The 16,181-nt window shown below is 50.9% G+C and overlaps 1 protein-coding gene across 1 annotated transcript; it reads right to left on the bottom strand.

The window, feature by feature from the left end:
* Positions 1 to 293: 293 nt before the first annotated feature.
* On the bottom strand, positions 294 to 15,970 carry LOC125136465 (butyrophilin-like protein 1). The gene is made up of 10 exons (XM_047797290.1): positions 15,834 to 15,970; positions 14,708 to 14,802; positions 12,047 to 12,395; positions 9,932 to 10,213; positions 9,616 to 9,816; positions 9,160 to 9,180; positions 9,041 to 9,067; positions 7,974 to 8,000; positions 3,313 to 3,339; positions 294 to 2,657 (listed from the first exon to the last, which is right to left on the bottom strand). The coding sequence occupies exons 3-10, from the start codon at positions 12,306 to 12,308 to the stop codon at positions 2,263 to 2,265; spliced, it is 1,242 nt and encodes a 413-aa protein (XP_047653246.1). The 5' UTR covers positions 12,309 to 12,395; positions 14,708 to 14,802; positions 15,834 to 15,970; the 3' UTR covers positions 294 to 2,262.
* Between the last annotated feature and the right edge of the window lie 211 nt (positions 15,971 to 16,181).

Genomic DNA, 16,181 nt, shown 5'->3' with positions numbered 1-16,181 from the left:
AAGAATAGAGAGACAACACGAGAGAGACGAGATGAATGATCGACGAGACCGCACCGTGGACCCAGAGCCGCATCCCGGAGATGAGAGAGAGAGAGAGAGAGAAAGAAAGAAAGAGAAAGAAAGAAAAGAAAGAAAGAAAGAAAGAAAGAAAGAAAGAAAGAAAGAAAGAAAGAAAGGAAGGAAGGAAGGAAGGAAGGAAGGAAGGAAGGAAGGAAGGAAGGAAGGAAGGAGAAAGAAAGAAAAAGAAAGAAAGAGAAAGGAAGGAAGGAAGGAAGAAAAGAAAGAAAGAGAGAGAGAAAGGAAGGAAGGAAGGAAGGAGAAAGAAAGAAAAAGATTCCATGGGAAGCAAACCTCTGGGACAGCCTGCTGCAATGCCAGACACATTCACCAAAAGTGAGAGATAGTGAACTACAGGACACTATCACATCATAGGACCAAAAGAAAAGCTCCAGACCTGCAAGAGGAGCCCATCCTCTGCTATGGGGTACAGGGTCCCTTCCAGAGACTGACACTGTGCCAAGGAGAACCAAGTGTTTATGGGGTTCAGCTCCAGTATCACAAAGCAGGGCAAGTACAGGGTGACTTTGGGACCAAGAGGCAAGACACTGACAATAAGCACAGTCCACACCTTGGGTCACTCAGCTTCCACACACACACCATTTTACACACATTTGCACTTCCACTAACACCACACCACAACTCTGCCTTCTCATCCATCAAGACAGAGCTACCCATACAAATGACGTTCTTGCCCCTTGCCCAAAATGAGGAGACAGACAGTCCCAGACAATGCATCCAATGCCACTCTCCTATTTACTCCTCAAATGCAGTCCCAATGTCCTTGATTATTCTGTGACCTGAAGACTATAGCATAATACACATAACCTCCAACAACTTGAATAAAAGTCTAACAACTTGAAGGAAAGTCTTCTTTCTTCTAAAAGAAGAAGAAAGAGGGAGGAAATGGATAGTAAATACAAACAACACACACACATTAAGACAGAGAAAACAAGCAAAGCTATCAACATCCTCTTTCTGGAATGGATCGCAGATCAGAGTTGACGTCCATGACTGCCTCCTCCACTTCCCATTCCCTGTCTTCGCACCCAGACCCACAGGTCGGAGTTCTCCACCTGGTGCGGTGACCACGCCTTCATTCCCAAAGGTCTGAGTCCTCAGTGGTCCTGCTTCCTTTGGTTTGCTAAGGTTTTCCACTAACCTTTACCACTGGACTTAGAAGAACTGAGAGGCGATACATTGATAACTGGCTCTGTGCTGTGCTTCAAGTTTTCTGCAATTCACACTGCCTCTGAAAAGTCTCTTCTTCATTTACATCTTAATTCGGATAGCAGTTCTCCTTTTTGCACCTGCTGTTGACAGAAATTTAAAACCCAGATCCTTTTCCTTACTTCCTGCAATGAGCACAACACAAGTTCTTCACAGGTTACAGAAATTCACTGTGCTTTGGGACATGTGGGTGTTTTCTCCATCTCAGAATAAGAAATACATAAAATATTAGACTCCTTGAAAGTCCATCAGCCACCCATTTCCCTGGAAAATTCTGGATGGCCGGCTTTCCTGATGTGATAATGCAGATCCCTCTGCATAGAGCTGGGGACCAACCAGCAGCCTCTGGGTTCTTCTGCAAAAACTCAAATTAGAACAAGTGAACTCCATTTTCTTCTGCTGAGTGGTTCAAGCCCTCATCACCTTTCATGTCCAAATGACATATTTTTCATTACCAAAAGAAATACAACTTCCCACAGTCAGATGTAGCCTATCCCCAAACCAGCTCAAAGAGTCAACTTTTATAATCTGCTAGCTGAGCATAAAGCACGAACTGACTATTCTCATAAACACACACCCAGGAATCTGCTTCCAGATCAAGAAGCCGAGACTCCAGCCATCCAGAACTCACCTCAGAGGCCTTTGTCACCTGGAGTCTGCAGCTCCAGGAAGAGCCACAGCGAGGGGTCTGGGACAGTGATGGGACCTATGGGGACACAGCCTCGGGGTTGCAGGGGAGTAATGGAGACTCAGCCCCTGGGGGAGCATCAGCACCAGAGCCTGAGCTGATCTCCTCCCCTGGGAGGCTCACAGGCCCCTCCAGGCAAGAATCATTAAGGGGCACAGGGAGCCCCTCAGGCCCTCCCACCTTGGAGCAGATGGTCATAGACACATCTCCTGCCCTAAGTTTGAAGTAGGGACAGAGAGCCCCAGAGAAGGAAGCCCCAGTGAAGGAGAAGATGTGGGAGCCATCAGTCATGTTATAGAAGGAGACATCCCCTTCCTCGATGGTCTAGGAAACACCCCCACCCTGTGGAGAACCTGGCGAAGGGATAGCTCAGTTGGTTGTCTAGTATAGACAAAATATTTACCTCTAAACTTCCCCAAAAGCCAGAACCCCTTTTCTGGGTATTCTCTACACCAACCTTCCCGTTTCACATCTTTCCTACAGACCCCCAGAGCCCACTCGCATCCATCTCCATCCTTGATCTCCACCTCCCAGTACCAGCGCCCTGATGAGATGTCCTCAAAGCCCAACACACTCTCCTCGTCTCCTGAGTTCACACCAGTGTTCTTCCTGGTCACACTCGTCTTTTCATGGGTGACTACAAGGCTGGAAGCGGCAGATCCTGGATTCAGAGTGACAGGCCCTGCAGAGAAAGCTGCATCATGCAAGGCCCTCCCCTGCCACATAACAAGAACACACAACCACTCCCAACCCTGACTCTCACCTGCGTGGGGGGAAGGCTAAGCCCCCCGAGATTAGAAACGTGTGATTCAACCCCATGGCCTCCAAGCAAAAAGGACCCAAAAATGAGCACCTGTTGTGGCTCAGCAGGTTACAAACCTGACTAGTATCCATGAGGATGCAGGTTCAATCCCTGGACTTGCTCAGTGGAATAAGGATGGCATTGCCGTGAGCTGTGATGTAGGTTCCAGACATGGCTCGGATCTGGCTTGGCCGTGGCGTAAGCCAGCAGCTGAAGCACCAATTTAACCCCCACCCTGGGAACTTCCAGATGCCACGAATGTGGCCCTAAAAGGCCAAAATAAAAGGAACCACAAAACCAATTTTAGGTTTAAATATGTCACAGGCACCGTGAGGACCAGCCCGGTCTCCAAAAGCTGAAGAATGTCTTTAGCCGCCAACATCAGCCACACCCTCCAGCCCCAATTGTGTGACTATGGCCCCACACCCCACCCCACCACCGTTGATGGTGCCAGCCTCCATATCACCACTGAGAACTGAGGAGAGGCCACGGGGGCTGCAACAGGAACACCCAGAATGAGCACAAAGTCACTCACGGGGCTGGAACTTCTCCGTCCTCCAATCTACAAGAGAACCACAGGTTTCGCCTCAGGGATTTGCAGAGACTGTACCTATCAGGTCACTGCTTAGTCTTCTGAAACATACCAACAGGAGAGTTATGGGGGAAAAGGTTTTGGAAACATTCAACAGATGCAGATTTCTTTTCACACACACACACACACAGAGAGAGAGAACCATCATACTGCTGCCTCTCATGAAAGCTAAGCCATAGACTTTAATACTGAACAATTCAGAAGCTTGATATCCGTTTGAACATAAAGGTTATTACCCAGATTTCACTGCAAAATAGTGCTTTCTCAAGTCCCTAGCCACAGATCCATCCTGAAAGCCAGGTTTTTGAAAGAACTGACGAGGTCAAAATTTCCAAGGCTTCCATTGAATGATCAAGAACTAATTGAGCTAAATGTGCAGGTCACCACCAACTTGACTGATTTAACTCAGAGAATGACTATAAGCCATTAGTGCAGAGAATTCAAGATGCAACATCAGTGAAAACCTACCCAGTTAGGAAGCAACGGAGAGATTTCAAGGAAAGGAGAGAGATTTTTCAAGGAAAGACATACATTCAGTGAGAGGAAAGACACCAGTGAATTCTCTTCCCCTTTTCACAGGGCAGTGGAGCAAAAACATCCCTAAATGTAAGGGAGAACCCCAAATATTCAATCTGGTCATCTGCATCCCCTTATAATTGCCCAGAAAGATTGTAAGCTTCCAGGAGAACCTCCCTGTGGAGGCCCCTAAAGATGTCCCTGTTCCAAACCACAGAACATGTGCATATGTTGTGTCAAGGGGAACTTTACAGGTGTGATTAAGGACTCTGAGATGGGGTCAAGGGTAGAGAGGAAACAACAGTGCCCAAATAGCTACACAGGGCCTGCCGCTCCTCAGCAGACCCCAAACCAGGGATCTTAAGAACCACATGGGTCTTTTTCTTCCTGGCTTACTTCAGTATCTCTAGTTCCAAAGCAAGAAAGAAAAAGACAAATACCATATGATACCACTTATTTGTGGGATCTAAAATATGGAACTGATATCCTACTAAAAAAAAAAAAAAAAAAAACACCAGAAGCAGATCATGGCCAAGGAGAGCAGACTTGGGATTCACAGGTGGGAAGTGGGATGGAGTGGAATGGTTGGACATTTGCGGTGGGGGGTTGGATGCAAACTGTTATATTTGGGATGGATGGGCAATGGGATCCTACTGTACAGCACAGGGAAATGAGTGGGACTGGGTCACTTCACCATGTAACAGAGATTGAAGAAAAATTGTAAATCAACTATACTTTAATAAAAACACAAATAAATAAATAAAATTACAAAAAATACATATATATACACATACATATACATATATATGTGAGGCACATTGCTGAATTTGGGACATTATTTTCCCCAGAATATTTCAAACTGGAAATTCATAAAATTCTGACAGTCAGAAACAAAAGTAGCTTGCCCATCTCCTTAGGAAATGTACAATAATAAAAATAACGGTAACTCTAACTCCTAAAGAGTGGTTCTTTTTTCTGAAGGATTCTTCACTAAAGCATGCAAAGCTAAAATAAAAGAAAAATTCAATTAAAGAAGAGACTCAGATCAGGCGAGTCTCCCCAGGGTGATGACCCGATACGACTAGGAGGAGAGCCTAGCACCCTTTTCCCTCACTGACCCAAGGCCGCAGAATCTCTTCCAACCTCCATACTCCCTCTTGGGAAGAAGAAAGGAAGCAAAGCAAGGCTTACATAAGTCATGGAACCCTGAAAGGCCCGCACTTATAGAGATGCTGCCTCCACCAGGGTGGACAGTTGGGAACAAAATTAGAACATTTATACAAATAAGTAAATGGTATTGTCTTGCACATTAGGGTGTAAATTTGTTACGACCATTCCCACTTAACGGAAGGTCATGCAGAAGCTGGCCTTTCCATCGCTGCTGATTTGCTTGATGGAAATAAGATCACATAACATGGACCATGCAACCCTTTGAGGAAAAATTAACTTTAATTTACTCGTTCTTCTCAAAGACGCTACTTGATACCCAGCTATAAATTTCTCTATCACAAATGACAGAGATTATGAAAGAAGTAGAAGGGGAAGGAGGAGAAAAGAGAGTGGGCATTTAATTGTGAGACTCCACAATATCTTGAGTGGGATACAATTCTTCACTTAATTTCCACAGCAAATCACTAAAGGACAAATGGTTTCTCCATGTTTTTTGCAGTGACCTGAGCCGCTGCAGGGACAATGCTGGATCCCTAACCCACTGCACCACAAGGGAAGTCCTGCCTTCCCAATATTACGAGTAAAAAGAGATGAGATATTTGTCCCCCTCATTCTATGAACCTCTCAATAGGAAAGAGTTGATTCTAGCGTACTGGGGTTTGTCCTTACAAAATACAAGGGCAGACAAGGTATACATGAAAGCATATGCTCTGTAATGTAGCAGATACGGGGAGATGGTGAAAGAAAACTATCTGATCCTCATGCTTAATATGGAACTCCTCAGGAGCATCAGTAAGAAGCCCTAAGGTGCGACCCTCACCCCCTCTCAAATCCAGTACCAGGCTTTTCACCCCTTGGTTTATCCCTCTCTGTCTCTCACAGTCTATATTATTAAACAATAACATTCTAAGCAGGAAGAGGGCATGTGACACAGGCACAAAGGGTACAGAGTTTTAACTCACCCCACAGCGGAAGGTCCTCTGGACAAGCCTACACTGCCCTGGGACACACCAGACCACACTCCTGCCCCGACCACTACACGAAGGTGGAGATGGTCTCATTATCAGAGGCAAAATCAGTTAAATGGTTATTGCAACCCTCCTGCCCTGTTGGTGGGGATGAAAATTGGTACAACCACTACCGAAAACAGTACGGAGGGACCTTGGAAAACTATACATAGAACTACCACATGACCCAGCAATCCCACTCTTGGGCATATATCCAGACAAAAGTTGCCTTGAAAAAGACACATGCACCTGCATGTTCACTGCAGCGCTAGTCACAATAGCCAAGGCGTGGAAACAACCTAAATGACCATCCACCGATGATGGGACTAAGAAGATATAGTGTATATATACACAATGGAATACTACTCAGCCATAAAAAAGAACAAAATAATGCCATTTGCAGCAACGTAATGGAAATAGAGACTCTCATACTCAGGGAAGTAAATCAGAAAGAGAAAGACAAATACCATATGATTTCACTTATATCTGGAATCTCATATGTGGCACAAATGAATCTTTCCACAGAAAAGAAAACTATGGACATGGACAACAGACTTGGGGTAGCCAAGAGGGAGAGGGGAGGGACTGGGAGGGACTGGGATTATGAGATTAATAGATGCAAACTATCGCCTTTGGAATGCGTTAAGCAATGAGATCCTGCTGTACAGCCCTGGGAACTACGTCTGGTCACTTGTGATGCAGCATGATAATGCAGGAAAAAGAATGTATACATGTATGTGTGCCTGGGTCACCATGCTGTGCAGCAGAAATTTGACAGAACATGGTAAATCAGCTATAATTGAAAAAATTAAAATCATTATAAAAATACCAAAAAAAAAGGGTTATTGCAAAATGGTTTAAAAATAACTGTGTCTGCACTGAAATTTCTCAAAGAGATATCAAGGAGTTGATTACACTTCCCGCATCCAGATAACTGGGTGCTCCGTAACTCCATCCACCATGGCTGTTTCTTGCGGTTTCTCTTCCACCACTTCAAGCCACCCCGAATCTCTGTAAGACACATCTCAGACCCCTGACTTCCTCCTCAGCGCCTCCTCTCTTCTTCCTCCTGGTCTGTCTTCCCTGGTTTGCGCCTCACCCTTTCTGGGGAAAACAATGTTGACTCCTCTATGTTTCTTTTTGCCCAGTCTTCACACGCTGCCCCTAAGAAGCCCATTAGCAAACACAGAATTCTCTGAAATGGAGAGATGACGGTTGTTCTGTCTTTGCTCCTGTCACACAAACATATACACAGGAGATGACATATAACTTCCGATCTTTCACAGACCCTCACCCCAGGAGTCCATAAATATCCCAGAGGTTCTGGACCACACACTCAGGATACCTGCTCTAGAGAAACTTACTTTCTCAGCAACCCAGGAGGCTTGCAGGAAAAAAACCCAGCCTGGACATGAGGAAGCAGAGAGAGGGCCAATATCCCAGAGGACCAAGAAGAAATGGGAACACCAAAACCAGACCCAAAAAGTGGAGGAATTTGAGAGTAAGAGGGATTAAGAGCCCAGGTCCCCTTGGGAAGACCCGAGTCCTAAGCAGGCGAGCACCATCCCCGAAATCTTCTGGAGGTCAGTGAGTCCTGATCCACACAGTCGTTCCCTGCTGCCTGCCCTCCTCACAATGCCCCTCCCCACTGTCACTGCACCAGCAAGAAGCCCCATTGGACCAGGTGCTTCGGGAGGCGGTTCGCTCACCCTAACAGTGGAGGATGGGCCAGAATGGAGGCAGAGGTGGGTTCCCAAGGAGGAGGCGCTGCGGTCTCCAGATGGAGGCTACAAAAGTGGCAGGGAGACCAGGAACACCCACCCACCCACCCCTGGTGTGGAGGCCCCTGATGGAGAAGGGGGCAGAGTCCAGCCTGGGGAGCGGAGGCCCCAGGAACTCACAGCCACTTACCTGCATACAGCTGGGCCTTCTTCCAGCCTGAAAGGGAACACACCCTGGTGAGACCTCAGCCACAGCAGCCTGCTCAGCCTGAATCCACTGGCTCTTGCCTCCCCTCTGCTCTGCAGGGGAGGCTATGCCAGTGGGGAAGAGGCCAGAGGGGAGGGGACTCCTGCCACGTACAGACAGCAGGTGTTCTGGAAAACTCCCTAGACCACAATCGGGAGGCCAGCATTACAGACTGAGGGCCACCACTGTCCCACTGCCCCGTGGGACACTTGGCAAGTCACTTAGCTGCTCTGTGCCTCATAAACCTCAAAAATTCTGATGCTATCTGCATTCGCTTTTGCCACAAAGGATCCAAAGGGAGAAAATATAAATGACTCCATTATTTTAAGAAAGAATTCTCTTATCTAGCCTTGTTCTGGCAAAGATACATTTGGGAAATAACTTGAACTGGGAATTACATAAGGACAGAGAGGTGAGGTGAGCTCTGGGCTAAAAGTGGCTCATTTGATTTCGTGGGAGAAAGAAGAGACTATTCTGGGGAATCGACACCCATCCCATGACCTCCCCATGTATGGTCAGCCCGGTCAGCCCCTCCAGCACTCTTCAATCCTCACCCTCAGGAACGGGAGAAAACAGACTCTCCCTGGATGGGCTTTTGGGCTACGGGCAGGAGGGGGCGCTCCTAAACGTAATCGCCCTCTTTATATAGAGAGCCCTTGAAGACTGAAGTCTCAGAGAAGCTGGCTTCTGGCTTCCAGGTACCGGCTGAAAACCAGATGCACACAAGGCTAGAAAACTATCAAGACGGTGGGTCCGTCCGAGTTGGAACAAGACCCAACACGCATGCAGACCCGGGAGTCACCGTCACATCCAGGCTCCCAAGCACTGGGTGGGAAACAGCAGCCCAGATCCAGGAGAGCCCATGGTGCTGGGTTCTGCCTCCCCCAGCCTCCACTTCCGCCCCAGGGAAAGGGGTCCACACGTGTGTGGGTGTCTAGACAGACACAAAGAGGGGGATGCCTTGGCACAGGTAGGACAGGAAACCCAGGGCCATCTGGAGACTCACTCACCAGCCAGGTACACGTCTTTCCTCCAGTCTGAAAGGAACACACAGGAAACAGGTGAGCTAAGAACCAGAAAGTCTCCTTCGAAGGGGATGCACAGAGCGCAGAGGAAAAGCAGAACTTACTGAGCTGTGACTGGAGTTCAGCTGAAAGAAAGCGGAGGAAAAAAAAAAAAAAAAAAAGTGAGTTCCCATCCCTAAGAAACGAATCCACAAAAAAACAACCTCTCTGGGAGTTCCCTGGTAGCTCAGCAAGTTAAGGATCCAGTGTTGTCACTGCAGCGGCTCGAGTTGCTGCTGTGGTGCGGGTTCAGTCCCCGGCCTGGAAACGTCTGCATGCCACAGGCATGGCCAAAAAGACAAAACAACAACAACAACAACAAAACACCACTCGGTATGTAAGCTGGGTGAAGTTCCAACTCCACCCATCCGAGCCACCACGGCTCCCTGGATCTCCCCAGCCACCTGCCCTGGGCCAAGGGCCCTGGATTTCCCTGGAGCCCTGGACTCGGCCCTGTGGTCCTCCTGTCCCTCTAGCACAGGCTGCCACCCTCGCCAGCCTTGGCTGCTGTCCAGCCTCACCTCTGTCCTGCAGAGCCTTCTCCTTTGTCTGCCGGGCCTCCTCCTTAGCCTGCCGCAGACGCCTCTTTTCTTCCATCTCCCGCAACTTGATGGAATGTTCTCTCTTGATGTAACATCCAGCCCCAAGGACGAGGAGCATCAGCACAGTCAGGCTCACCAAGAAAGCCACCTTCCAGGGAGAGGCCTGGGGGAAGAAGGCCTCTGCGGCCCAGCCAGAGACCCCGTCAGGGCCACGGCCCAGGGCAGCCCAGCCCGGTACACTCAGGAAGGCCCGGCCCCTCCTGTGGCCCTGCTGGGAGTGGGCAGCAGCACTGACCTGGGATGAAAATGGCCATGGCCTTCTCCTGGCCCAGGACAGCGTTGAGGACGGAGCAGGTCACGTTGCCCACGGAGCGGTCTCGCACCACCAGGGCGGCCTCCACGCTGAACAGCCCCTCCGCGTCCTGGGTGTGGGCCTCGGAGAACGCCAGGAATTTCTCTCCGCTCCCGTCCCTCCACTGCACCTGGGGCTTCGGGAACCACCCCGAGGCCGTGCACAGCACGCGGACCCCGTCCTCCTCGGGCCCTGTGATGCGCACCTCAGGGGCAGAGCCCACACCTGCAGGAGGGAAGATGTGGAGCCCAGGGCAGCCGCCTGAGTCCTGGGGACCCCAGCAGTAGCTGCATGTACACACCTCTGGGGGGGTCATTCTCCTTGCGTCAGGCAGCTCGGGTGTGGGGCCAGGCTCCTCCCTGCAGGGAGCAAGACAGAGGCCCTGCCTCGGGGAACAGAAGGAAGGAGCAGCGGGAACTACAGGAGTTCCTGGGCTGGGGCTCTTCTCCCCAGTAGTGCAGGTGGAAAGGCTGCCGCCCAGGGTAGACAGGAGGAAGAAGGTGGTCCCAGGATCCATTGAGCCTTGACTCTGCTCTCCTCACACACTCTCCAAGGGCATCTGCTTCCACACCCACTGGCCCTCTTTCTAAACCACCACCAACAGTGGATCAATGGACAGCCCGACCCCCGGACCCCCTTCCTCTGATCCACAGGTTCACCCCCACCAGGATTCCTCACATACACGGCAAGCTCAACCTTCCAGAACTGAATACATGATTCTGCCCCGTCTCCGATGGATTGACGGGAAAACAGCCCCAAACCCTCACTCCTCTTTCCATCCACCTCATAACTGCCCCCATGCCTCCACCCTGGCTCACCTCCCATCCATCCTCCCAGGACTGGCATGGGAAAATGTTCAAGGCACTGCCCTGCTTAAACTGTCCTCAGCACTGCAGCAACAGTCCATAGCACAGCACGCAAAGTTGTCTAGGATCTGGCATCTGCCGTCCCCCTCTCTCCGCCTCCCCCCAACTTCCACTACCTGCACACTTGGACCCCAAGGACTATTTGGTTAACCGCTAAGAACCACATTCATCATGTTCTATGTCGCCCTTGCCTTCTCACATCCTGGTCCATCAACCTCAAGGGCGCTTTGGAACCTTGTCTGAGGAACTCCAGTACCCACTTGAGTGTGTATTACTTATGCACTTTTCCTGATCGCCACAGGCAGCGTTAATCAACCGCTCTGCTGTGCACACTGTTAATCAACATCTTTTTATTCCATTATCGTCACCTCCCTCCCCTTCATTCATCTTGATGGCCTCCTTGTGTGCTCAGAACACACCGGCCACATTCCTACCTCAGCCTTTCACACCAGGTGTTTCATCTGCTGGGAACTCTGGTCTCACAAATATCCACTGGGCTAAAGCCCTACTTCCTTGGAGCTTCTGCTCAAATTGTCAGTGAGGCCCAACCTTACTGACACATAACATGCAAAAGTGGAGCCCTCCCCACCTCCATCCTGGTCCCCTCTCACTGTTTTACTTGGACTTTTATCCTAAGTACTTGTGACCTCCTAACATCCTCTATAACCTATGTGTCTATGTATTTTTGTATTGCCCCTAGAATATAAACTCTGGAGTACCTGTCCTCGGGTCAGAGGAAACAAATCTGACCAGTATCCATGAGGACGCAGGTTCCATCCCTGGCCTCACAGGTGGGTTAAGGATTCAGCGTTGCCATAAGCTGTGGTGTAGGTCGCAGACATGGCTCGGATCCCGCATGGCTGTGGCTGTGGCGTAGGCCTGCAGCTACAGCTCCAATTCCTCCCCCAGCCTGGGAGCCTCCATATGCCGTGGCTGAGGCCCTAAAAAGACCAAAAAAGGAATATAAACTCCACAGAGCAGGAAATTTTGTTTGGATCGCTGATATATCCCTCGTGCCCAGAATAGGATGTGGCATGGAGTACGATTTCTACATAATTTCTATCAAATAATGGAATGAATGGATGGGCCTCCTGCTCCTCATCTATAACATAAGGGGCTGATTTACATAGTCCCTCAGGTTCCTCCCAAGCCCAATATTCCAGGACTCAAAAATATAAATCAAGTCACCAACCTGCCACCTTCAGCTCCAAACTGGCCTCTTCATAGAAGACTCCCTTTCTGAAGAAGCAGGTGTACAGCCCATTGTCAGAAACCTGGACCTGGCTGATGCGCACGGCAGCCTCCCCCTGGGAGAGGAGGTCCCTCACCAGCAAGGCCCGCCCTGCATAACCAGCCAACTGCTCTTCCTTCTGTTCCTGTCGGTTTTGATAGATGAACACGGCTTCTGAAAACTTGGAACGGAACCACCTCAGCTCCATGTCCTCGGCATTCATGGCCGGGAACACACGACAGGACAGCACGGCATCCCCACCGAGCACTGCCACAATGGGATCCTGAGGGCCCAAGCACCGAGAACTCCTCTGTGGACACAGACGTGGGCGTGAGAAACAGAAACACAGACTGAGCGAAGGGAGCACACGCCATCTGGTGGGAAGGCCCGGGCAGGCGGGCGACAGGTGTTGGACCTGATGGGTGGAGCTGTGATGATTCTGAATCTGAGCAAGATCTTCTGACTACAATGCTGTCACCCACAGATGACCACAAAGAGAATCCCTCATCTATCTGTGCTCCTTCATCACATCTTTTCACAGAGGACTCTAACTCGGGGGGCTGCAACCTTCAGCGTGCAGCAGAATCAGCAAGGGGGCTTATGAAACACACGCCGCTGGGAACTTCCTATTCTCGTGGTCTGGGCAGACCAAAGGATGTGCGTTTTTAAAGAGGTCCCTGAAAGGCTGATACTGATGCTCCGGAAACCACACGTTGAGAACCGCAGCTCTATCCTGGTCCTTCTTGGACAAGACTGAACCCTGACCAAAGAGCACACCTGGGGCCCGGATCAGAAATCCCTGATCATTCAGCCACATCCAGGGACTCCCCACTGCCACCTCAACTTTATTGTCTGTGCTCGTGTCTATCTCCTTGGCTAAATTATGTGTGGACTAAAAACTAGATCCACAGTTCCCCTTGTGGCTCAGCGGGTTCCTAACCCGACTAGTATCCATGAGGATGCGTGTTCAATCCCTGGTCTCGCTCAGTGGGTTAAGGATCTGGAGTTGCCATGAGCTGTGGTGTAGGTCGCAGACATGGCTCAGATGCTACTTTGCTGTGGCTGTGAGGTAGGCCGGCAGCTGCTGTACCAGTCTGACCCCTAGCCTGGGAACGTCCATGTGCTGCAGGTACGGCCCGAAAAAAAGAAAAAAGAAAAAGGTTAAAACTAGACCCAAGTACTATTTCCATTAAAAACCAGCCTTCACTCTGATGGCCTACAAGAGCCCATATCTCCGCTTCTTTTTAAAAAAAAAAAAAAAAAAGAGGATTGACCCCAACACTACCTTCTCAGAGCCTGTGACTTTCTCAGGCCTGGTGGATGGCACACGACATGACTTCTGCAGGACAGCCCCGCTGGACTCTAAAGACCAACTTCTCCCCTCCCCAGCTGCTCAAATGTGGCCTGAGCCGCCATCCTCTCTCCCCTGGAGTCTCCCCTGGGTCTCCCCACTCCCACAACTGCAGGCTCTTCTCACCTGTCAATCTTGTCCCTACTCTGCTCAAAGCCTCGCCATGGCCCCTCGGTTGCCCCGTGGACCACAGGCCCACTCTGGGGACGGGGTGACCCCAGGGCCTCTCTGACCCCAGCTCCTCCTTCTCTCCCTCTCGATCACTCTGCGGCAGCCCACACGTGCCTCCACGGTTCCTCCACCATCCCAGGCACACGGGCAGCTTCACACTGGCTGCTCTCTCCTGCAGAAACCATCATCCTAGGAGTTCCTGTCGTGGCTCAGGGGAAACCAAATCCGACTAGGAACCATGAGGTTGTGGGTTCCATCCCTGGCCTCGCTCAGTGGGTTAAGGATCTGGTGTTGCCATGACCGGTGGTGTAGGTTGCGCACATGGCTCAGATCCTGCGTGGCTGTGGCCGTGGTGTAGGCCGGCAGCTATAGATCCGATTTGACCCCTAGCCTGGGAACCTCCATAGGCTGCCAGTGCAGCCCTAAAAAGCCAAAAGAAAAGGAAAAAAGAAACCATCCTCCCAAGGGGAGCCTCACGGCCTCACCACCCCCGCCCCTCCAGGACTTGGTTCCCATCGCACTGTCTTCACTGACCGCCTCCCTGAACACTGTGGCCTGCCCGCGTCCCACCTCCACAGCCCTGCCGGCCCGCCTGCCAGCCTGCCCTGCCTCACTGCCCCGCCTCCCATCTCTTACAGCAAACTGTCCCCTACACCTGCTCTCGCATTTACTACTCGGTGCCTCCCGTGAGACTGGAAGGTCTATAAAGCCAGGGATTCTGTCTGTTGTATTCAAGAAGAGCACCTGACACTTAGTCCACACCCTGTAAATATATGGGGAACGAAATGAATTAATGCAGGAGTAAGAGCTTCAATACCAGTAAAGCTGAGAAGTAAAAACTAGGGGGAAGAGGTATTGTCACATTTCTGACAGTTAACTTGCATAAACCCCTCATGTGACAACTGTCAGGGTCCTTACCCTCATATTATGCCTTAGAGACTCTTCCTAAATGTCTAATTATAATCAATAGTTGGGGAGCATCGTCATTTTTCCAGAGAAAAATGGTCACCCCCTGGCGATGGAGAGAACCATCCCGCCTCCAGCCCCCAGGGAGCCACCCACCCCAGAGGACACAGCAAGAGGGATGGGGACCCACTCACCTAGGGAGCCCCCAGTGAGCAGCTGGATGAGGAGCAGCAGCGGGGTGAGCCGGCAGAGCACAGGGCAGCAGGACAGATCCTCCATTTCCTCCAGGCTGAGAGAGAGACAAGGCAGGAGGCAGGGCCACCCGGAGCTCGGGGCCCAGGGCTGGCGACAGTCCCCAGCAGGACCACAGCCTCCCCACTGCGGGGTGAGGCCCCCACCACCCTGACCCCAAGAAAGCACCGAGCTGGCCTCCTCCCACCCCGGGGAAGCCTCTGTGGGGCTAGACAACCACTAGGTTGGCTGGGGAAAAGCACACTCCTTCCCTTCCCAGCCCAGCCCACCTGCCACACAGCCCGCTCTGCCCAGAAAACCAGGCACTTCCTTCCTCAGCACCCCGGGCCCCGGGAGGAAACCATCCCCCATCTCTGCATTAGGCACAACTGCCAGTGACCCCCCAGGACAACCGGCCCAGACTCAGGCCCCTCACCATGAAGGGCAGGTCCGCTCCTACTTGCTGTGGTTCTGTGGCCCCCAGGGGACCGGGAATCACTGAGAAGCCTGAGACCAAGCACATCCTCCTCAAGGAGAACCTGGGTCCCATCACAGGCACAGCTGTGCTGCCCGGTTGCTTGTTCGGTTCCCCTGAATTTTAGTCCCACCCAGCCCTGCCTGCGAGGGACCAGGGACGTGGCCCGGCACCCAGGTGTCCGGTCAATCCCCACCAACAGGCGAACCCTCATCCTCACTGTCTTTGGAGAAGATTGCACTGGAGCAGAAACACCCAGTGGGAACAGCAGCCAAGGAGATAAAATGAATTAGAGGTTTGTTTGTTTGTTTTTGTCTTTTTGCCATTTCTTGGGCCGCTCCCGCAGCATATGGAGGTTCCCAGACTAGGGGTCCAATCAGAGCTGTAGCCACCAGCCTACGCCAGAGCCACAGCAACGCAGGATCCGAGCCGCGTCTGCAACCTACACCACAGCTCACGGCAACACCAGATCGTTAACCCACTGAACAAGGACAGGGACCGAACCTGCAACCTCATGGTTCCTAGTCGGATTCATTAACCACTGCGCCATGACGGGAACTCCTAAAATGAATTAGAGCTTGGAGCTTAGAGACAAAATATCCCCAAACACTTACTGTTCAGGGTTGAGAAGGACACAGCTTAGGGTCCTGGGAAGGCCAGATTCTGGGGGCTGACTGCTGACTTCTCCCCAGGACTGGCCCACTCTCTGTGTGATGACCTTAGTCAGGTTCCTTGACCTTCTCTGTGTGTTTCCTCATCTGCAAAATAAAGATATGAAAGGCACCTCCACCTCAACGTTGTTTGGAGTTTTTTAGTTGTTGTTGTTGTTATTTATCCTTTGGGTTGCACCTGAGGTATATGGCAGTTCGCAGGCTAAGGTTCCAATCGAAGCTGCAGCTGCCCGTCTATACCACAGCCATAGCAATGCCAGATTCGAGCTGCATCTGTGACCTACACCACAG

Source organism: Phacochoerus africanus, chromosome 9 (assembly GCF_016906955.1).
Source record: "Phacochoerus africanus isolate WHEZ1 chromosome 9, ROS_Pafr_v1, whole genome shotgun sequence".
In the NCBI taxonomy this organism is placed as follows: Eukaryota; Metazoa; Chordata; class Mammalia; order Artiodactyla; family Suidae; genus Phacochoerus; species Phacochoerus africanus.
This window is presented reverse-complemented; position numbering and strand designations above follow the sequence as displayed.

Excerpts from the sequence above, each read along its gene's own strand:
- LOC125136465 (XM_047797290.1), bottom strand. The coding sequence starts at position 12,308 with ATGAATGCCGAGGACATGGAGCTGAGGTGGTTCCGTTCCAAGTTTTCA. Across the intron at positions 10,214-12,046 it reads TTTGGAGCTGAAGGTGGCAG|GTGTGGGCTCTGCCCCTGAG; the intron begins GTTGGTGACTTG and ends TCCCTCCTGCAG. Across the intron at positions 9,068-9,159 it reads TGAACTCCAGTCACAGCTCA|ACTGGAGGAAAGACGTGTAC; the intron begins GTAAGTTCTGCT and ends TGTTCCTTTCAG.